Genomic DNA, 23,784 nt, shown 5'->3' with positions numbered 1-23,784 from the left:
CATTTGCAAAACCTGTAATCTTTGCTTCCAGATTCTCTCAAGGTCTCTCATGAAAACTGCACTGAACACTACTGATAATGTAGCTTATCTGCTCTACACACAATTCTTCTGGCTTCTGTAAAAATCAACATTCTTATGAATACACAGCTATTCACATTAATTTTAGGGTGTGTCTTCTAAATGAGAAATACTGGAATTGTACTGCAGCTTTTGAATTGCCTTTCTAGAAAACAATCACAACAAAAACCTTTAAGGTTTAAAAAAGGTAAGAAAGCCAGATCCTCCTCTTCATAGTTACACATTTTACAAAATTAAATTGACTTAGAAACGTTAGTGAAATTGGTTACTGTGTGCCAGCAAATCAGAAAGAAGCAAAACAAACTTGGCTCAAGATATATACAAAAAGTATATTTTTATTCAGTATCACAATAGACCATATATGAACAAAGACCTGTTGTGACCTTGTCAATTAAAGAAACTGCAATAAGGCAGAGGTCCACCTAAGGAGTCAAAAACAAATATTTTGTTCTGAGGAAGGGACAGCAGATACTTATCAAATTCATCTTACACCTGTCCTCTCCCATTATTGGGGGAAGTTATGGTGTTTGAGCAAGTATTTAAAGAGAAAGTGTTCTAGGGAATATATTCTGAATTGAAGTAGCCAAATTAATTATTTCTCTCCACTAGTCCTCTTGCTCTACTTTGATTTTCTTCTTCTTCTTCTTTTTCTCTGTACTCTGCAAAACAAAGGAAATATTTCTATGAACAAATGATAACGAACAGGTAGTGCAGAACACCAACAGGAACAGCTAGATAACTTAGGACTCGGGTAGTGCTGCTCATATTCACAAAGGGGTTTACAAATGTTAACAAAACTGCCGTTAGGGGCCCACAAACTCATTCATTTCCTTCCCTAGTCTCTTGAAGAAAAGGATGCTCACAGGACTGCAGGAACCCATAGTTACCTCCAATGCAAAGCAGGGCAAGCTGAAGCCTGCAAACATGGAGTTCGGCCACAGAACAGACTAATTTCTAAGGACTTCATAAAGCAAGACATCCTTTATTATCCATATGGGAAGACGTCATCAGCAATAGAGGTCTGCAATTGAAATTCTTCTACAGATTTCAGCATTTAGCAGAACCAAAGTTCATTTGTAAAAAATCAAGGTAATGTTCACGCTTCTTTCTAAACAGTGCTAATTCCACCACTAGCACAGAACAGGGTAACTATTAAATGTTACTCCTCAGATAGCATGCGTCAGAGGTTCTCAAACTTTCTGGTCCACAACCAGATTGAAAAATCATCCCCTAACTCGCATAACCTCCCAACATACTGTAGCCACAACATTGTGGGTTTGGGCTCAAAGAAAGAAAGACTGGAAGGTTCTGAGTGGTGGGGTCTTATAGGAGTGCTATAGAGTGGAACAGCTGGGGCTACTGGATGGGTGGGGATGTGGCCTGAAGGAGCTGCTGTTATCAATGCTTTTTCCTCCCCACCCTGGCACTCAACATCAAGGATGGGAGAGTTCCATTTTGAGGGGCTGCAGGGCCAGCTTTACAGCCTCCTTGAAGCTATGACCCCTCCTCTGGAGCTGAGCACTGTGCAGGCAGGGAAGTGGCCTGAGAATTAGGTGGGAAGTAGGAGGGGCAAAGAGTGAGGTTCTCCCTCCCTCCTTAAGCACCCACTGTGTTCTAGTGACCCCAGCTTTTAGTACTCAGGCAGAGGGGTGCAACCCAACTGGCATTCCCTCCATTTCTGGGTTGTACTCCACAGGTTTACAGTATGGTTTGGCTAGCACAGGTCTCAGAAAAATCCTTGCCCAACTTCATGGGAGAAACTGTAGTGAGTCACCACTGCTGGTAGCTCACAATTGTAGCTAGCATGGTTTCAGACCCCTGGCGGCCCAAAACAGAAAACATTTAAAGAATAGGGCATTCATTCAGGGCTTAGTTGTGTGGCAGCCACTCTATATTGCCATTTAGCAGATCTTTTGACTCACTGCAGCAGCCCAGCTGGTGCAGTGAAACATGATGGTGCAGCCCCAGTGTCACACAGAATCTTTCTGAGCAATTAAGGGATGTTGCTGAGTGAATACCACTGAGTGGATTGAAGGACACCCTGTCCAGTCTTTAGAAGAGTAGTGGCCATTAAGCGGAGCTGGGAGGGTAGAAGTATAAAGTTAGGGATCGCATTTCAAAATATGAGGGTAAGAGAATAGGAAATAGTGTATTTGGAGACAGTCATGAATTTCCCATGACCCTGATTTGTAAATCTGACCCTTCTCATACCCTTCAATATTGAATATTACAAAATAAAAGGGCTGAAGAGATTATAAAACAATAGTCCCCATACACTGAGCTACACAGACGTGGGTATTTTTCTCCCCCTCACTGTTTCAGAAAGAAAATATCCTTGCAGATTTCAGCACAGCTGATCATTTAGAATGATTCCCATCTTACCTCCACTGCTGTGCTAGTGGATGGCTCTTCAGCCGAAGCTGCCTCTTCCTCAGCTCTCTGTTTTTTCTCCTTTTTCTTTTTCTTCTTTTTGACCGGTTCACCTTCCTCTACATCAGCCTCTTCTATATCACAGAAAAGCAAAAAATCAGGCTGTCAGTTGTCAGAAGTATTTAAGGCAGAAAGAAAGCCGCAGCTGCACCGTATGTGTTACACGAGAGAATGAAGCTGCGCGTGGTACAGTGCATTCAGGAGGCCGACATGCAGTTTTACCTCTCCGCACCACCTTTCTTTTCTCTCACTCCACGATATCTCCCTTTTTCACATGCCGACTGCCTGCTGGCATCAGGGCTCACAATTCTGCTTAAGACTCAAAATTTCATCGTTCAAACAGATCTGAGCACACAGCTACCTACGATTAATTTTCAGTTCTGTCTTCCAACAGACTGTATAGGCAAGTACAGTATCATCTACTACTAATTTATAACACACTCACACCCCCACCCCATTTAGCTTTAGAAACCTCCAGACAGAGAAATCAAGCATAAAGCACTACTGATCTGACATCTTATGCAGCAGGGTCCACACTACCACTAGAGCCCCACCTCATTAAATTCTTTGCTTAACTGAGTCAGTCTTGGATACCACCTTCTTTAGCACGCAATGCCTTGCAATGCGCAAACTCATGATGTCGCAACCATACTTCAGTTTCTACATAACTGGGATGCTGATGCCAAGAGCGTTTGTGGCACATAGTCATGACTCAAAAGAGGAAACAATTCTGACACCACTTCCAAAAATCAGAGCATATTTCATACTGAAAGTGAGAAGGTGAATCAAACAACACAAAAAAGTAAAGAAACATCTCAGACAAAATAAACTGAACAGACTTGGACTTCCCGTTAAACTTACAAAAATGCAGCAGCAGAATTAACTCCTCAGACCAGCAGAAGAGTAATATGATACAAAAGAACATTTTAACATTTGCCTCAAGGGCGGACATAAGGCACAACATTGACTCCAGTGTATAAAATGCCTGGTTACATATACAGCAAAATAGAGCAACACATGCAGTTTACCAATAAAAAAATGCTGAAACCCTCATCAGAAGAGGATTCCAGATGAAAGGCCTGGTGTGTACAATAATAAACTGATTCCACAACAGATATGCAGGCCAACATGCAACTAATGTGTGTGCATGTAATATAACCTCCTACACAAATTGATAATATACATGTAAAGAGAAGTAGTAACGTACAAATAATTGTACTCATATATTTATCTTGCTAAACAATGTGGCATACATTATTTTCAGAGCTGTAGCTCACGAAAGCTTATGCTCAGATAAATTGGTTAGTCTCTAAGGTGCCACAAGTCCTCCTTTTCTTTTTGCGAATACAGACTAACACGGCTGCTACTCTGAAATTTGCTGTACTGTAAGTTTTCGCTTGGTTGGGATACTGAGCAAAAAAGACTGAATTTTCAGGCAACGTGCTGGGTGGTTACCTTTGAAAAATAACCTGTGTTATTACTGTGTCATCTGCTTTGAAACACCAAGGGAACGGTCACAAATTTCAATACAAAATAATGTATTTTGTATTCATGGGTCTTGTAATTTCTCACAGCGAGCAGTAGGATGCCTTAATAAAGACTTAAATTGCTAGTTTCCAACAGAGCTCATCACAAGATTTCACATGTTCGAACCTGGACAGAATGAGGATAACAGCTCCAGGGAGGCTGTTCTTTCCCTCCAGACCTGGCACTGGCAAGTCACTCAGCCCAGTAGGGTTTCTTTGCAATACGGTAGTTGACAAGAGAGGCAAAAGCCTTTGTCAGCAGGCTTTGAAACAGACTGAAGAGCACCCAGAACAGCTTAACTTGACTGATGTACCTACCAGCACCTATACAGAGCAGGGATCAGTACCCTGGGTTCCACCATGAGTGTTTTACCACACGAAAATCTTTAATGCATTTTTACATACCAAGCACTTTGTATACACATCATACTCCACCCACTTCTTCCAGTGTACAGACGACAGGTCAAATAGCATATGATTAAAATGTGCCCTGATAGGTAGCCCCCATCACTTGAGCCTGCCCTGCAGGGTTAATACCATTAATTTATTTTAAAGAAGATATTTCCCCTTCTTGCAGTACAGGCGTTTTAGTGACAAGCCATAGTTGCCCACTATGACCTTTAATGTAAGCTGAATGTTTTACGGGTGGTACTGGTTAGCACTATTAGTGGTCATGTTAGAAGGCTAACACCTCAAGTCATTCTGTCTAACATATACTCCCATCGATTCATACTGGGTTTCCCGCCCCCACTGAAATAGTGGTGTTCAAGGGAAAGTGTCAACTTATTTTCTAGACAGTTTAAAAAAACTTCAAAAATTGGCAGGGAGAGTATCTGAAGTCACTGAAGTGGTTCCAAACCTGTGTGTTTAAAAAGCACGTGTGTGCCCCTGGTTTCAGTTTGACGGATCCACGCAAATAGGGAAACACTGAAAAGCAACATCCAAAGTGCTACCAAATGCTCAGAGGAGACAGAAAATAAATTCTCTTATTTTTGTTACAGTAACATTAGGTAAAAGATTTCAGACAAACATGATTTTTAAGGTGGTGTCCCTTTCACGTTGTAATGCTAAGTTAAGAAAACACCTCATTAGAGCACTGCCGTTTTAAAAAAAGTTAAAGCCAAGGAACCTAACACATTTGGGGTTTAGGTGTATACGTGTAGAAATGCAGAATTAAGGCTTTAGAAACAGTCTTAGCCTGCCATCCAGTGCACTCCTTATGCCACTTAGAACTACCTGCCAAACTTCTTAAGCTACCGTTGCCACAACACACGATGGACATGCCAGCTCTTCTGTCATCTACCTGAAAATAGTGAGGTCACGATCTGTCCTGTTTCAGAGAATACCACACAGGTTGGTGGATGGCCAGGCCACAGGATGGGGAAGGTGTAAGGTGGATAGCTGATTAAATGCGGGTGGAAAGTAGTAAGAGGTACATTGGGATTGAGAGTAGACTGGTGCTGTGCTAAGTAAAGTTCTATTTTGCAGCGGTACGCAAAGGATAAACAGTAGTTTGGATTTGAGCAGAATGGTGGCTGGGAAAGGGGTTTGTGAACTATATAGATACAATTGTAATGTGTGAACCTTGTGAGGTTGTGATTTTAAAGGGTATAAGAGGACAATGAGAAAGGATGTCTGCACATGGATGGTAAGAGATAAATAAGCTCTTCAGATCTGCCTAACTCAGTGTGTACAGCCCCTAGCACAATAGCGCCTCAGTCATGACTGGGATATCTGTGCACTAATAAACATACTACAACTGGCTTAAAAAGAATTAGAGTTGAAAAAAGGTCTGGATGGGCAGGGTGCACAAATGAAAAGGGAAAATTTTGTAAACATTAGCGCAAAGCATATATGTCGCTAATACTGGCCATGAAGTAAGATGTACGGCTGTGTGTTTTGGTGGAGGATGAAAGACACCATGAACGTGGTTTATGGTACCTCAGCTTGGCATTCCTATAACTCAAATTCTCACTTCTAATTTCACTTAGGAGTTTGTAGCTCTTCAGTGTTTTTTGGGTATTTTGGTTTTTTTGGAGTAGATTTTAATGATTTATTTTTCCTGAGCTATTTACACCCTTAATTCTAATTGAAGAAAGTTTGTTTGCAGATCATAGCAGCTAGTTAGATTTTTAAGATGTGTGTCTCGCCAGTGCACCTCTTTATTGGAAAGACAGGACCATGGCTCAGCTCTGGACTCCCCAACAAAACCAGGACATCTGACAAAGTTTAACATATGCGCAACATAACTTTGCCAATCCACTGAACCACGCTGAAGTTTGCCCACTACACAGGATATTGGTGGCTCTGATTTTCCAAGCTCTCGCCAAAACTAAGCTTTAGACATCCCCAAAGTGTTAAGAGGCACCAGTAATCACTGAGGCCAAATGAATCAGAGATATGATCAGTAGGCAAAGGTATTTGTGGTCAGGCCCATTAGAAGACATGTTCATGAGTAAAAAAAATGTTAAACTAATCTTTAAGAACCATACCTGACGAATATGGAATTGCCTGTAGATTTTCTCCTTTTAGAACAGGGGTTCTCAAACAGGGGACTGGGACCCCTCAGGGGTCACGAGGTTATTACATGGGGGGTCGTGAGCTGTCAGCCTCCACCCCAAACCCCACTTTGCCTCCAGCATTTATAATGGTGTTAAATATATAAATAAATGTTTTAAATTTATAGGGGGAGGGGGGAATTTCACACTCAGAGGCTTGCTAGGTGAATGGGGTCACCAGTATAAAAGTTTTGAGAACCACTGTTCTGGGAGAATACTTGAGAGAAATGTCAGCAAGGCACCATGTTTTCTGGGGCAGTTTTGGGGTAGGGACATAAGTATGAGTGTTTCACATCTAGGTTTATAATGGAAAGGTAGTCTATGGAAACAATTCTGTGCCTATAATAAAGGGTTATTTTAGTGCTGACAACACATTCAGAAGGGTCTCAGAAGAGGTAGTGACTAAAAATGTCCACATACTACAAAAGGAATTAGGCAAAGAACATTAAAATCATCACAGACCACTCCCATGTGTCCTTGTCTCTTTATCATATTAAATATCACAGCAAAAGTCATGATGTGGACCTTTTCCCCCAACAGTACAGAAAAAGATATATCTGTATCACGGGAGAGGGTAGGCCCAAAACTCGGCTAAGTTACAGAGCCTGTGAGCCATTCCACCAGTGCAAGATGCCATAAAGCCAGCATAGCCAGCCCCCAGGAAGATCACCTTGGCATTAGGGGACCTAAGGATGATGCAGAGCCAGCACAACTGCTCTGAAATCACCCTCATTGTCCAAATGTTGGTACATGGAGAATGGTGGCTGTAGAGGGGGGGTTGTGGATTAGACATTCCTGTAGAAGCCCTGGCTGCTCTTACAGCCTTTGCCAGCCATTGTTTACTCCTAGGGGAATTCTGCGCCATTGCTCAATACAGAATTTTGCAGAAATTAATGTTGCGCACAGAATTTCCCTTTTTCCCTACAGAAATGGGCTGCAGAGATGTTGGCTGCCACTAGGGACCACTGGACCAGCAGAGCCCAGCTCGGAAATAGAAGACAAGGCCAGTGTGAGGGGTAGCGAACTGGAGGGTTCCCAGCAGCTGCAGTTCCCAGCATGCCCTGAAGGAAGGAGGCGGCAGCATGCAAGAAACTCCGTGCAAGCCTGGGACTCAACATCAGGCAGTTTCTCCCTCGGGATCCCTGGGCTCTGGAGGGTAGAGGGCTGGGGGGCCCCACAGCTGGCCTCTGTGGGGTAGGGGGTGAGAGTGTCTGGGCTGGGGAGAGGGGAGCATGGCTGGGCTCTGGTGGGGAGGTAATATGAATGTCTGGGCCGGGAGGGCCCTCCAGCTGGCCTCTAGGGGGTAGAGGGTGTAAATGTCTGGGCTGGGGTGAGGAGTGGCTGTGGCTGGGAGAAGGTGTACGAGTTTCTGGATGGGGGGGTGGGGGCCCTGCAGCTGGTCTCTGGGCGCTAGGGGGGGTGAGGAAGGAATGTCTGGCCCCCCTGGCTGGGCTCTAGGGGGGAGGGGGCAGAGAAGCAGGAACTGGTTTGTCATAGGGGTTTCTTTAACTCTCTACTCCAGGGGGAATTTTTGTAGGTCTCTGTGTTGTTAGACATACTCGCTGACAGGAATTTTGAAATAAATTATCAAAACAATTGATACTGGTGTGGTTATATAGTGTTATTTTGACACACAAAATTTCCAGAATTTTAAAATATTGTGTGCAGAATTTGTAATTTTTTGGCGCAGAATTCCCCCAGGAGTAAATTATTGTGATTTAGATCATTGCAGCTGACATAACCTGGAGCAGCTCACAGCCAACTCTGGCTCAGGGAAACTAAAAAGCAGCATCTCTGCGCTCCTCCACCAGAGCAAGTATCAGGTTAGCTATATTGATGTTTTGGAAGTGAGGAAGAAGTAGCTTTTTAGCATAGCTGCCTAGGCAGTTTGCACAGCAATTCTCAATACAAAACCTCATGATTCCGAAATTACAATCCAAGATCTTTCACAAGGTAACTCAGAGCTGGTAGCTAGCCTATCAAAGTCTATCACTCTAGAATGGAGTGGTTATTTTTAACACACATACAAATAAACTCCTATTATCCAAACCCTAATTATCTGAAATTCAGATTGTGAAATTCTAAAATGTCATTTATCTTGAAATTCTGACTTTCCCCAATTTTGGATATGACCCAAACTATTTGGATAATAGGGGTTTATCCATACTCATAGTAAATGGGATAAACAACTTAGCACAATGCCAAATTTTTAAATATGAGCCATTTCCTTTCATGATAACAGACAATGTCGATGAATGATTAATCTACTCAGCAAGTATTTCTGTAATAGACATTTGAGGCTGGGTTTTTTTGTTTGTTTTTAAACCTCGTCTATGTTATGCTTACAGCACCACTGGCCTTTTAGAAACGTATATAAAACAAATACCAGTCCAGTTTCAGCCCACAAGAAGATTAAAAAATAAACATGTCAAACTCATGGAAAACAGTTGTATGTTCTGACAGGCCACTCTAATTCCCTTTATACAATGCTCGCAGGAAACGATGAGTTAGACACAAATACAGTAACCAACCTTTAATTTCGGTTTTGACCTTCCTTGCTTTCACCTCCGTCTCCTCTTCTTCCACCTCTTCAATTTTACGTTTTTTTGGAACAGCTGGGAGTGTAGAGTCACCAGAGGGGTCATATATCTTCACTTCACTGGAATGAAGAAAACTGAGTAAGTTAAGTTGCAAACTTGCAAGGGAAGATACAGCACTGTAAATAAGATACAATGGTGAAATGCTCACTTTGAATTCTCTACCAACATCTCCTCACTGGATGATTTTCAGTGGAGACAGCACAACGAATGGAAAGTGAAGGATCACTGGTGGACTGGTTTCCATTTACTGAGAACAAAAACATGGGAACTGTGCAATCTGAGAAACAAGTAGTATCTTGTACTGGACCAACTTCTGTTGGTGAAAGAGACAAGCATTTGAGCTATACAGTGCTCTTCCTCTGCATTGCTCAAAAGCAGGTGTCTTTCACCAACAGAAGTTGGTCCAGTAAATGATATCCTGGCACCAACAAGGCTACAACTCCACTGAAAACAGAGTACAACTGTCTCAACTGCACAGAAAAGCCAGTTCAGGTGTTGAATTTTACTTTTTATTGTAATAGTCATTGTAATCAAGATTTCAATTCTATTCTAGTCTGAGACCACGTCATCCATTATGTTGCTCTCCACAGCTGAACCTGAAGAATTGTTTCCTTCAAGAGGGTGTGGCCACCTGCACGAGCATAACATAAGAACGGCTATATTGGGTCAGATCAATAGTCAATCTAGCCCAGTATCCTGTCTTCCGACAATGGCCAATGCCAGATGCTGCAGAGTGAGTGAACAGAACAGGGCAATTATCAAGTGATCCATCCCCTGTTGTCCACTCCCAGCTTCTAGCAATCAGATGCTTAGGGACATCCAGAGCATGGGGTTGCATCCTTGACCATCTTGGCTAACAGCCAATTCTTTTTTGAACCCAGTTATAGTTTGGCCTTCACAAAATCCTCTGGGAACGAGTTTCACAGGTTGATTGTGCGCTGTGTGAATTAGTACTTCCTTTTGTTCATTTTAAACCTGCTGTGTATTAACTGCATTGGGTGACCCATGGGTCTTGTTGTATGTGAAGGGGGTAAATAATGTTTCTTATTCATTTTCTTCACACCATTCAGGATTTTACAGACCTCTCTCATATCCCGCCCCCCCCCCTTTAGAAAAGTGGTCTCTTTTCTAAGATAAACAGTCCCAGTCTTTTTAATATCTCTTCATATGGAGGCTGTTCCATACCAGTAATAATTTTTGTTGCTCTTCTCTGTGCCTTTTCCAATTCTAATATATCTTTTTTGAGATGGGACGATATGGCGGGGTGTACTTGCCCTACACTGGAGTGGAAGGGGTAGCACTCTAGCAGCAGAAGCCACGCCCCCTCAACCCTGCTGGGCATGCTCCAGTATAAAAAGGGAGCAGCTTTGCTCAGGCTGGGCTGGCCACCAAGGAGGAAGGATGCACCACACCAGCTCCAGCTGAGGAGCAGCCAGGATCCCAGACCGCGGGAGCAGGAAATGCCAAGGCCCAGGCAGGTACCCAAGGACGTCCCAGGGAGATTGCAGCCACCACCCAAGGAGTCCAGAGACTCCGAGGACACTGTGACTTCAACTGCAGGAGTCACAGTAGGAAGTAGTCCAGGGGTGGACCAGCCAGTGTCTCTGCAGCAGCTGGCATGTTGCAGGCAGATTCCCTGCCTGCTTAGTGGCAAACCCATTCGCCACTACCAGGGCGCTGGGCTAAGACTAGGTATAGCAGGGAGGGCCCAGGTGCCCCTACCCCAGCTGCCCTATTTGGGGGGCAGCCCACCAAACCCCCACCTACTGACTCTGACTATTAGGCCAGGCTTCCCTACAGCCCAGGGGAGTCTGACTGGCTCTAGCTATTAGGCCGTGCTGCCCCGCAGATAAGGGGAGTCCCATTGATGCTGGCCATCGGGCCATGCAGCCCAGAGGCTGAAGGCAGCCAACTGACCTAACTACGGGGCTACCATGCCCTTGCCCCACCCCCAGGATGACTGGATGTACTTGCCCTGCAACAGACTACCACAACTGCATGCAGTATTCAAGGTGTGGGGTACCGTGGATTTATATCGTGGCATTATATTTACTGTCGTATTATCCATTCCTTTCCTAATGATTCCTAACATTATTACCTTTTTTGACTGCTGCTGCACATTGAGCAAATGTTTTCAGAGAACTATTCACAATCACTCCAAGATCTCTTTCTTGAAGGTTAACAGCTAGTTTAGACCCCATTATTTTGTTTGTATAGGCAGGATTATGTTTTCACATGTGAATTAAGTCTGTAGACCCAGGCACTAAGACACGCTGCTGCAAGTTTTAAAATGCAGTATAGATAGTCCCTGCAATTCAGAAAGTCTCCTAACAGTGTCCATAAGCCAGATGATTTTTTAAAGGCACAAGAGGCAGTTAGATATCCAGTTCTGATTTTTGTCTTGGGAATTCTGCTCTCAAGTGTCTTAGGGTATGTTTGCATTGCATTTTAAAAGCAGAGTCTCAGCGCCTGGGTCTACAGACTTGGGCTCATGCTATAGTGCTAAAAACAGCCGTGCAGACGTTCGGGCTTGGGCTGGAGCTCAGCCACTGAAACGCAAGGAGAGAGTGTGTTTCACAGCCCAAGCTGCAATGCGTAAACTGCTGTTTTTAACATCATAGCACATGTCCAAGTCTGTAGACCCAGGTTCTGAGACTCACTACAACAGGCTTTAAAAACGCAGCGTAGACATACCCTGAGACTTCTCCTTTGTTCAGTTCCAGCTTCTTCTGGAGCCTTCCCAGCTCTAGCCACCCTCATCAGCATGTCCCCATCTCAGTACTCTGCTCACTCCTCTATTCAGACTTCCTTCAATATCGCAACATCTGTTCCAGACCCTGGGGCAGTTAAAGGCTTGTCCTATCCAATGACAGTTACTTGCTACGGCACAGTCTCTGGCATCAGTTAAGAACAGTATTTCCACTGAAGCAGAAAGGAGTTTTAAATATAGATCCTACTAACAATCAGAACATTTTACGGGTATGCATATACTGCTTCAGTAGTGGTGACAGGAGGAGAGCACCACCATAGTAATAGTCCTTTTGGTCATCGCTAAAATACTATTGATGATCAAAGGGCTACAACTAGCTATTATAGATAAGCAAAGTTCAACATCTTGCAAAGATTTTCGGGGGGAGAAAGGGGTGTTTGGACCAACTCTACAGAATACCATACAATTGATTTTATGTGTGGTCTGATACATTCATGACTCAGAAAAGAAACTGCACCCCATGCTGCAGTAAATGTAAGCTTTCATGTGGCAGTAAGCGTCTCACTCTACACAGACTGTGAGAAGGGTATTTCTGATCCAACTGGTGAAGGCCATCTTGGTCAAAAATTAGATAAGCAACACTGTCAGTAACTCAGAGTGGTCCATGTCAGACTGTAACAGAAGCTCCCCAAGACATTTTCAGTCATAAAGAGAACTGACATTTAACACCTGAAATAGCCAACACCAAGAATTATTTTTATTGTTAAACCAGTATTACTGTAGGGTAGAATCTGACTTACAATCTGTCTCCCACATTACCAGCATCAGAAAAGCTGCTACTTTTCTACCAGAAGTGGCCATCTTGTTAAAAACTCAGAAACAGTAATTTCTACAGTTTATTTGTGGTAAAATGTACATCTCACCTTTTCTACTCCTGACTGCTAAACTGAGCCACACAGATTGGAAATTATCTTTAATCCACTCTCCTTTTAAACCTAGAGTTCCATTTGTTAGTGCTGAAATGTTGTGCACACATGTCCAGCCAGGAAGTCAGGACTCCCCAAGTCAACAGGCTGAGGATATACAAGTATCAGACCACCCTCCTACTCTCCACCCTAAAAGCCACTGATGCTCCACCTGCTGCCATTTCACATCTTTTCTATATGTAAAACCCTGCCATAAATCACATCATGGAACCAATCCACACCATGGAACATCACTGAAAGTTTTTGAAGATTTCTCCTGGGAGTTTTGTGACTGGCAGCCAGGATTGAAGCAGCTATTATGGGTTTGAGTGTGCAATGCTGATTAATAACTGACAGAGCTACCCTCTCAACAGTGCTTTTGCTGCACACATACCCGTAGTCCACCTGCAACAGATGATTCACCGGGGGTAAATAAACTAAGCTAAACAGTCCTCAGGTCACACCTGTGCAATCAGTCATGACCTGTCAGTTGTTTATGCCAGTTTCCCAACACCTGGATGTTTCACTTCTTGAGCTGCACTTTCCAGCACCACTGCAGGTACCAGAAATTATCAGGATACACAAAACTTTTACTGTTAAGGACCCAATAACATTGATCCTGTATGGGATCCAAACGGGAAAGATGAAAATTTGCTCAGCACAATGTGAGCATTTTTAGAATGAACCTGTCAAAGGAAGTTTCTAGTGTGGCTTTCAAATGTGTTAGGGGGGGAAAAAGTTTACCTAAACCCTGTATTTCTAAAATTTTAAATAATTCTGACTAGCATGAAATAAAAGAGCTAGTCATTGATCCTCAGAGCTATCAAAGTTTCACAACTGATGCTAATACCACCCAATGTTCTCCCAGAGGATGTCTCAGCAACCCATTCTCTAAAGTAGGTGGTACATAGCAGTGGGCATATTGCCAGTATTTAAGTGCATGAAAAATGTTCCTAGAACTCAAGTCAACAGAGATCAAAACCCAAGTCCCAGGGTGATAAAAATAAAGTTATACACTGCCAAGCTGAACAGAAAACTACCCACCTCCTGTGCTGATATTTGTCTGCCCTGGCCAAGGCCTTTCCTGTGCCACTTATTCTTCTTATCTAGGACAAAAATTTAGAAATGAAAAACAAATTACTCATAACGAAAACAATTTAGAACAAACTCCACAGCCCTTGAAAGAAATTAAAACTGCAAAGACAGGCATGCAATGCCTGGCAAAAAAGCCACATGTTCTCAGCTGCCAGTGAAGTATAACTGAACAATATTTACTTATTGGGGGCAAGCTCATGAGAGGGGTCTTAATTTGGATTTAGAAACGTAGGTGTTAAGTGCACTGCATTTCTAACCCGTTTAAGGTTCACGAAGTGCAGATCCCTCTTTGTAATTTACAAGAAATGTCACAAGCTTCAGTATTGTAGTAGAATGTTTAAGCTTTAAAGGCTGCAGCCACTGCAGCTAAACAGAACCACATACTTGAAGCAGGGTGGATACTCCACCCAGAAGAGGGCAATGATACTGACACAAGTGCACCATATTACATAGACAGATGCAACACTGGTGTGGGGAGGCAGGGTGCTTTGTACTTGGTGATGAGAAAAGAACGGAGCACTTTGCATCCTCTTTGGCGCACAATGGCTCTCTGTTTACTGGCTCCAGAGGGAGCTCTTGTGGACTACATGTATCGTGGGCAATATTAGAAGGGAAGAATCCTTAAAGCTCCAGGGAGCTTACTTCCCAGACACAGAAATGCCACAAAATATCAAGCAGCCACAGCAGCAATGCCAGTGGAACATATATCTGGATCTCACTCACGCTCCTGATAAGATCTGAGGTTTCACATTGACATCTAAATGTAGATATGGAATGAGGGAAAGCTAATGCAAGTGGTGGCCTAGGAATGCAGGGATGGGCTCACCCTAAAGTCGCCCGCTTTCTGTCCCAGGCTAGGCCAGGGAAAAGTATGGCAAGGGAAAGTACCATAATCTTATGCAGGAAAGAGGAGTTGGGAGAAGAGTATTCTCAGAACCATACCCCTCACCCTGCACATAAAACAAACAAAATGCAAGTCTCCTCTCTCCTGAATAACTTTAATTATCTTTTCAACGCTGCATCCCAGGCTCACCCCTTTCTCTTCCAAGTGTCTCAGTCTAGTCTCTACTTTTAATCTGTTCTCAGCTCCCATTTCAGCACTGGAGTCCTCTCCAAGGGCATCATAACGAATAGTCAATGCAGTTTTGGCTGCTAGCATTCGAGAGATCTGGAAAAAAAGGTGAGTGTTAAATGCTAAGATGGGACACAAGGTAGTAATTCACTATGTACTCAGATCTGCAAATCATGTCAAGAAATAGGAGAATAAAATGACCCTTAGTAGTAGCATTTAGCCCCAAAAATAAGTAGTACATCCCATTCAGCCACTTCAGTGTTAAGATTTTTTTGATATGGTAACTTTACTTCACCATCCATCCTTCTCACATCAGGCCAACTTGACATATACACTGGAAGCAATCGATTTAAAAAAAACGATTGAAGAACTTTTTCCTCAATGTGAACACACATTCAAAGTCATGTTCCAAAAAAACACCTTTAAAATTCCCCATGTCCTTTAAGTATAAGCTGTTAGTTCCAACATGGAGTAGAAGCCTATGATTTCAAGGATTTCCTCCTCTGAAGTTGAGGAAGCCTAATGTTCTCTTCATGTATTTTACCAACAGCAAAGAAATTTAACGCACCTTAAAGTTTGATACCCAGTGCTAATCACATAATCCAGCAGGATTTTGTCACTCAAGTTATCACTCAGATTTTTGCATTGATAACTCTGTTCCCTTTTTCTAATAGGAAAGAGAGTGACAGCTGACTGCAAGATCTGTGGTGCAGTGGTATGCTGCACACCATCACAAAAGAGAGAGAGAAGTATAGCATGCAGTGGAAAAATCCCTATCAGGACTGTAAAGTTATCCATCTAATCTCCACAGACATTCACCTGAATAGGAAAAAGCTAACTAGCAAAATAAATCATTTCAGCAACTCACCTTTCCTTTGTTTTTTGCAGTAGTTTGTCCCACAAGGGAAGCATGATAAATCAGGCCAAACTTGGGTGTGTCCCGTTTAGTCTTCAGGGCTCTAAAAAGTGCTTTTTCAGCACCCAAAATTTGAACAGTGGAAGCTGGGTGTTTAGCCAGATTCAAAAGGGAACCTAGGGTAGAAAAAGTCACAGATTATCAATTTAATCAGAATATGAACAGCTTAAGGGTATGCCTATGCTCAAATAAAATACCAGTGGCTGGCCTGGGTCAGCTAACCTGGGCTGCTGGGCTATAAAACTGCAATACAGATGTTCAGGTTTGGGCTGGAACCTGGGCTCTGAAACCCCATGGGTCCCAGCACCCAGGCTCCGGCCAAGCCCAAACATCTGCACTGCAATTTTTTAGTCCCGAAGCCTGACCCAGGCCAGCTGTGGGTATTTTACTGCAGTGTAGACATAACTTTACAAGTCTGGGACCGATACTAGGAAATGAGTGAAGGTAGGAGACAAGTTTCAAACTTTGGTGGTGGAGGATTTATAAAATGATTTACATTAGTTTTGAGGAGGAGGGAAAGTGGTGTTGATCCTCTACTACTGAAGTAACAATGCTTGAGACCAATTCGTATCTCCAGGTTTCATTTGGAAAGGAGATGGGAAGACTGACTTGACACAAAACATCCCACTAGATTAATGAGTAGTGCTGACTGCACTCTGCAGTAAGAATGCTGACAGCACAATATGTAGCTGGCACTACACTTTAAGAAGGTGAGATAAACCTAACACTTTTCAAGTCAGTCTCCTAACAGATTAACTCAGATGTGACCGAACTGTTGGCAACAGGCTCAGAAAACGTCTCAGAAGAGGTAGTGACTTAAGTTGCCCTCATATTCTGAAAAGAAGTCAGGCAAACTGAAAAATGAATCATCATCGACTACTTCTGTGCTCGTGCCAATATTCTGACACCACACTAGGTTCTTCTGGCTTTCATCAAAACGTTTTACATCAAGAGCTTAGCACAATGCTTTCAACTGACCAGGTCCTTAGGGAAAGCTGTTGATGGACTTATCTGGTGAAGTCAGTTCACATCTAACTTGCTGTATACTGATCAAAGTGACCTACCTGCATGAGCAATAAGCCTTGCTCCGACTAATTCCCCGACCATAACAGTGAGGTTAGGTGCAATGGCCATCATTCTGTTCTTGAGATAGTCATACAGCTGCGTTCGATACTCTGAGATCTCAATCACCTGGCACAGACACATCGGAAGATCAGGTTAAAGGAATCTAACAGCTAACAACCAGCTGTAAAAGTGTTAATGTGTGTGTCAAAAAGGGAAAGCACCAAGGATTGCAGTCAAGAGGCTGTTAGTGAATTTGTAATTGTATTACTGAATTATTTGTATAATTCAAATTTATAATGTGAGTGAGTTATAGCACATTGAAATGTAACGGGGTATGAAATCCTAACAGAGCCAAAAGTGAGGTTTACCTAAAAGCTTTATATGGGCAGCTTCACAGCAGATCCATATGAATACAATGCATAGGATTTGTATCTCTCTTCACTATGCTGTTACTATCAGTAAAACCCCAATATGCCAAGTACAGTGAAGGACAATTACTGAGGCCATTTTCTGTAAAACAAAATCTGGAACATTCCATTTTAACACAAATATTTCTAACCATTCTCTTAAGATGGGATATTCTTTACCTCAAAAAATGTTAGACACAAAAAAATCAATGGGCAGTCAGCATGATACAGCAGACTTAGTTTGGGATTAAGAGCCAGGAACTCTCTACTACTCATCCTACCACTGTCACTGACTCTGTTGGCTTGGGTAAGTAACAAATAGCCTGACTCTGCACCACTGAAATGGGAGTTTTATCTTTTACAAGAATGTTGGCCTCAGTTTTCCCATCTACAAAATGGGGCTAACACCACACTTTTATAAAGTATTTTGAAACAGAGATGAAAGGGGCTATATAAAAACTTAGAATTTACATAGCATTCTTCTTTCTAAGGATCTCCAAGCACTTTTCATTTAATATATGTTAGCCTTCCTCCCACAATCTTATCCAATAACTTCGTCTCCTCTCCATGTCAGCAACCCAAGATGGCATCAGATGAGGTAGTGACTGTGCGCCCTCATGTTTGTACATCAGGCGAGCAACAATACAGGAATCATCACTGCCATTAAGAAAGTGTGCTGAAGCAACCACAGGAAAGCTGCTCCTTAGGAAAACAGCTGTCTGCAGAAAAAGCAGCCCACATTGCTACACATCTTAAATTAAAGCTCTAAATGTATATATACCTGGTCACAGAGATGCAGTATATTGTTTATATCTTCTTCTGATACTTCTGTCCCCATGGAGATCTCTGCAGCAGCCTTCACATCCTCCTCAATCTCCTCTGGCAGGACTTCCGAGAGGTCAGAGGTAGAAAAGTTTTTTCTGTCTCCTGTGGGACAAGATTGAAGGTGGGGAAAAAAGGAGAAAGATGATTTAAGTAAATCAAAAACAGAGGGAGTATAAAGAGGTAAGAGCCAAGTGCATCAACATGGAAATACCTACCCATTAGGGAGGAATAATCAATTGCACAAATACAAAAGAAGAAATGACTGCCTAGGAAGGAGTACTGCAGAAAAGGACGTAGGGGGTTCTAGTGGATCACAAACAGAACATGAGACAACAAATACTGTTGCAAAAAATCACGCACCATTCTCGGATATATTAGGAGTAAAAAGAAAAGGAGTACTTGTGGCACCTTAGAGACAAACGAATTTATTTGAGCATAAGTTTTTGTGAGCTACAGCTCACGAGTGCTGCAAGAAAGTCACGGGAAGTAATTCTTCCACTCTACTCAATACTGAAGGCCTCAACTGGAGTAGTGTTTGTCCAGTTCTTTACTGAATTGTGGTGCACAGATGTGGACAAACTGGAGAAAGCCCAGAAGAGAGCAATAAAAATTAAAAACATGACCTACGAGAAAAAATTAAGTTTGTTTAGTCTGCAGAGAAGATTGAGAGGGGACATAACAGTCTGTAAAAGGTTGTTAATAAAGAGGATGGTAATAAATTGTTCTCCTTAATCGCTGAGGACAGGACAAGAAGTAATGGGCTAAAATTGCCGCAAGAGAGATTTAAGTTACACAGTAGAAAAACTTCCTCACTGTAAGGGTAGTTAAGCACTGGAACAAATTACCTAAGGCGGCTGTGGAATCTCATCCTTGGAGGTTTTTATACACCTCTAAACCATTCCAACATCTGTCATGAATGGCTTAGATATACGCAGTCCTGCCTCAGAGTAGGGGACAGGACTAGATGACTTATCAAGGTCCCTTCCATTCCTACATTTCTATGAGTTTCTTTTTCTAAATTCCAAATGTGTAAATCAGCATATAGGTCTGTTAAGCCAGTTCAATTTGAAAATGGTTTTAACTGCCCATTCTGAATACAATTTAACAAATAAAATCCCTGATTTTGTAGCTTCATATACCTTAAAAGATGGCAGATTTCTCAAGGGTGAATTATTTTTTGGCAAAAAATAAGATAATTGGAGAATGCAATCACATGAACGAATTTATGCCAGAACTCAAGATTTCCTAACATATTTAAACGTTTTAAAGCACTGCTAAGGTTTGAAGTTTTGGACCCACCTAATACAAAGGGAGAATTCCAGGAAAAGAGAGAAATCAGCCATTTAGCACTATCAAGACCTAATTTATTCCTCCCCAATATGCTACAGGAAACTCCCTTAAAGCCCCAAGTTCCTCTCTGAACTGCAAAGCTACCACATCACTGTACAAATCAATAGAAAAAACCACGCCTAGATGTTGAAATGCAGATGTCCACAAGATTAAACCCACTGTGGTCTCAAGGAATACCAAAAAACACTAAGTGTTTCTCTCTGTATATCAGTTTTAAGCAATAAATTCCCAAACTTTGGTCTGTGGACTAACGGTGGTCTACAGAGCACTTGTTAGTGGTCCATGGAGAGCTAGCCAGTGCTAGCTCTCCTTGTTTCCAAATGCTAGATTACAACAAACTATTGCCAAATTATATTATTTTCCTAACATCAATTTCCCATATAAGCATTTTCTAGCGCGTCACTGAGATGATACATGATTGTGAAATGGGCTGCACATTAGTGAACAGCAGGAAATCTGGTCCACAAAGTGCTATTAAGTTGCAATTCATATTAATACTCAACAGTCTCCCATGCATGCTCAAAATTGTTACTCACCAACTTTCCGCACACATTTACAGTATGTTAGGTTATCTGCGACGATTTTGCCTAGTTCAGGGAAGTGCCAGCCATACCATTCCCTACAGCGCATGATATAGTTATTCAGCTCTTTATCTAGGTCATCAAGAAGGGCTGCAGATAGGACAGACATGTTAAAAAAAAAAGTATAGTCTAAAGAGGAACATTTTAATGTCAGATGTAATGAACACTGCAAAGGGAAATATCAAGTATTTTTCCACAATGTTTTCTTTGCATGAATACAAATACCAATGTACTGTGACACGGCTGGTCGTCACTTTATTTTAAAATCACTGAAGGATTTGTTTCAGTGAAGAAATGTGCTTTGCAAATAAAATAGATCAAATTACGCACTATGTTAAAAGAACATTACTGTTCCATAGTCAAACATTCAAAAGTCAGGACATGCCAGAATTAAGGATGCTGAGGCAACCCTGTATTCTCAAAGGGAGCTGTTTTATTTTCCACAGAAACCAGCCTCAGAAATTGAAAGTTATCTCTTAGTAATGCACAGTTTGATGAAAATCCTTCAAACCCATTCCTCACTCCATGACTCCACTGTTAAATTTTACTGGGCAACATACATGCTCTGAATCTTCTGTACAAAGCCACTTTGGAATAGACTTTCTGAAAGTTTAACTGGTGCTAATGTGTTTCCCCACAGGTAGCTACAACCAGGAAAGGTTCAATTTAAACATCCAACAAACAGGGAACTTAGGGTTATGACTAACATTCTATTCTTAACGCATCCCAATGTGCCTAGATTTTGCAGTGTTCGGGCAGCGAATAATCCCATGTAAGCACAAAGATGGGCACAAGGATGAGTTTTGATTTTGAATTGTTTTATTTTGTTCATTTTGTCAAACTCTTCATTAAGCCAAACTTTTATCATCTTCACAATAATGTAAAAGAACCACTAGTTAACATGATGGTAAGGCTTGAAGTTCCATCACAGGGACCTGCCACTCAAATGATGAGCCTCTTTCACATGTCATACACTGCATAATGTATTGCATATGAACAGTTTCCTGCAACAGTGATGGTTATAGGGAAACAAAGAGCAGCAGTTTGGCTATCTGGGAGCTCAGAGTCATCCATTCCAGATGGTGGGATTGTGTCTAAGGTATAAAGTTTAGCCCTCTAATCAGTTTTTTTCTTTAAACAGGATGCAGATGTCAAAAGCCACCCTGTCCGATTATTTGATATTTAAATTACAGTAGCACTCTGCGGCCCAGATCAGGATTGGGGCCCTGCTGTGTGAGGCACTGTACAACCAGATGTAGATACAAACAGCGTGGAGGTGATACACTATGTTAAAGTTACTACACATGCATAGTAAATGAAGAACGCCCTCCTCCATATGAAATCTAAGTTACAATTTGCGTTTGAGTTAAGTGTGAAGAGACCACATAGCCTCCCCCGCCCCTCCACATTCAATAATGAAAGAAACTGAAAAGATTTAGTTTCAGCCCAGAGAAATTATTTTCAACTGTAATAACCCTTTAAGCTTATTTAAAATATAAACATACCTAGAACTAATGCAACAGGCGGTCTACTCCAGTGCTGCAGATACAAGCTATAAGCTTATTTCTATTACAGCAGAGTAGAACACCCACTGAACATACTGTTACAAAGCCCCAAGGCTACAAGCATTTTCTTGTAATGCAATACGGACATTCCCATCTGCTGTCTCAGCAGTAGTGATGAAATTGTGAATTCAATCATTATTTTCAGCTCAACAAGATTCCACTGACAACAGAGCATGGAATTTGCCTCACTGAACTGTTCCGTTCACTACTGCCTGAGAGTGAGCAACTCCTTTATAACATGCATCCTTCAAGGAAAAGTAAGGGTTTGTCTGAATATTCTATTTTCCATTTGCCAAAGAAAGTTTAGTCTGTTTCCCTTAAGAAAAGCCAGCATGCAGAACATGGTACTACCTGTTAGTTATTTTCACGCATCTTTAGAACTGTTACTGGGTTGTGGTCTCAGTTCACTTCACTCAAGCTACCACAACAAATGACACCCACAGCAGATGTACCAACAACCAAATACTTAGGGAAACAACTAACTTCTTGTCACTAGTCAGGGTGAGTCACACTGGGAATTGAAGCAATGGGAAGCTTGAACTGCCACTGTATGTGCTATAGCTGTTTTCTGGATAATAAAGGTCTTCACCTTTTAATACCACCCTCTCCGATTATTTGATATTTAAATTACAGTAACACCTTCCATAAGCAATAATTTTTAAAACTTCTGCTGGGTTGATTCAAACCGCCCTGTTATACTAAAACACTAGTAGAAATCTTGAAAAGGGCACATTTTAATAACTGTGATCAAGTTAGTTGCCCCTGCAGAATTCTTAAAGATGAAATTCTGAATATACTTACAGATTGCTTGGACAATCATTGTATCTACTTTGTCTGGGCTGAATTTCAGCTTGTATCGGGAGAGGCTAAAAACAAAGATATCGTTATTAGCTACACCCCTGGCATTCCACTGCAAAAACCATATATTCTCCACCTGTTTTATTTTGCATGAATGAGTCCAGCTGTAGACTCATTCACACTTGTTTAATTTAAAGCCAAGGACTGGCCTCTGCTGGCCATAATGGGAAGTTTGGAGAAGCACTGCTGCTGGTTGGTCCCATAACAACTGCAGCACACACAGTACCCAGTATGATGGGCAGAACCAAGGCACCAGAAAGGAGAAGCATGACTGGCTGGCTGGCTGTCCCTCTGCATAGTCTACACGCACACAGTGGCAGGAAATTTGCTGTTCGTTACTTTTTGCAAATTTCTTCACAAAAACAAACAGAGCAAGTATTTCCAGTTTTACTGTGGCTGGGACTGATCCATGGGAAACAGTGTCTATGAGGTGGTGAAACTCAGGAGTATGACTGTAAAGAACTAATAGATAAACTTCCCTCGTCCTTCTATCCACATTTTAGCACAAGCCCAACGTATATACTTTTAAAATACATTCTAGGATCTTGCATCACACATTTGGATTATGCCAAAATAAAACTCTGCATGTACATAGGGATTTAGATCTTCAAAAAGCTGCACAAACATTAATTCTCTCATTTACCCCAGCAAGGAAGGTAACAATCTCCATTTTAGAAGAGTAAACTAGAAAGGTTCAGCAACTTGCCCAAGGCCATGCAATGAGTTCCTCTTAGAGTCTGGATTGAAACTCAAGTTTCTGGCACCTAATTATGTACTTGTCATGGCTCTGTGTGCAGAGCTACTGCTCTGCTTAAATCTACAGTCAAGAACACTGCCTTTATTTAATGTTTATATTATGTACCACTGGGATATGTACAGTCATGGAGATATAAATTACATATCTCCATGCAACACTGAGTCCAACATTTACACTAAGCACTGAGGTATCAGATATCTCAGTGGTGATGGATTAATGTAAAATTAATTTTCATATTGTCAATGACTGCATTTTAAAGAAGATACTATTCAATTGCATACATAATATACAAGAAAAAACTACTCAACTCGGGTTAACGCTACAGCACATATTGAGAGGTCTGACTGGCACCTATGGTGCTAAACACAGTGAACCTTGCAAGAGCTTGCTTCTAGAGCAAGATTTAACCAAATTAATATGCTTAGA

At 41.9% G+C, this 23,784-nt stretch overlaps 1 protein-coding gene and 3 non-coding genes across 5 annotated transcripts in view; all 4 read right to left on the bottom strand.

Moving 5' to 3' along the window:
• Window positions 1-387: 387 nt before the first annotated feature.
• The window catches only part of NOP58 (NOP58 ribonucleoprotein), a 36,990-nt gene continuing 13,593 nt past the window's right edge, over window positions 388-23,784 (bottom strand). The window contains exons 6-15 of one of the 2 annotated variants that reach the window (XM_037912305.2): window positions 22,545-22,609; window positions 20,134-20,268; window positions 18,204-18,349; window positions 17,015-17,141; window positions 15,903-16,066; window positions 14,996-15,130; window positions 13,912-13,973; window positions 9,124-9,251; window positions 2,461-2,582; window positions 388-737 (exon numbers count right to left, since the gene is read on the bottom strand). In XM_037912305.2, the coding sequence (XP_037768233.1) occupies window positions 684-737; window positions 2,461-2,582; window positions 9,124-9,251; window positions 13,912-13,973; window positions 14,996-15,130; window positions 15,903-16,066; window positions 17,015-17,141; window positions 18,204-18,349; window positions 20,134-20,268; window positions 22,545-22,609 (1,138 nt within the window). In that variant the 3' untranslated portion in view covers window positions 388-683. Of the gene's footprint in view, window positions 738-2,460; window positions 2,583-9,123; window positions 9,252-9,399; window positions 9,440-13,911; window positions 13,974-14,995; window positions 15,131-15,902; window positions 16,067-17,014; window positions 17,142-18,203; window positions 18,350-20,133; window positions 20,269-22,544; window positions 22,610-23,784 lie in introns of those variants that run through there. The other variant, XM_037912306.2, reaches the window with a different exon arrangement.
• Window positions 6,974-7,057, bottom strand: LOC114022407. Its single transcript, XR_003566524.1, has one exon. It is a non-coding gene; the product is annotated as a small nucleolar RNA SNORD11 (small nucleolar RNA).
• Window positions 16,745-16,830, bottom strand: LOC114022406. Its single transcript, XR_003566523.1, has one exon. It is a non-coding gene; the product is annotated as a small nucleolar RNA SNORD11 (small nucleolar RNA).
• LOC114022408 lies at window positions 18,004-18,088 on the bottom strand. Its single transcript, XR_003566525.1, has one exon. It is a non-coding gene; the product is annotated as a small nucleolar RNA SNORD11B (small nucleolar RNA).

This window comes from Chelonia mydas, chromosome 11, assembly GCF_015237465.2.
Source record: "Chelonia mydas isolate rCheMyd1 chromosome 11, rCheMyd1.pri.v2, whole genome shotgun sequence".
Taxonomy (NCBI): Eukaryota; Metazoa; Chordata; order Testudines; family Cheloniidae; genus Chelonia; species Chelonia mydas.
This window is presented reverse-complemented; position numbering and strand designations above follow the sequence as displayed.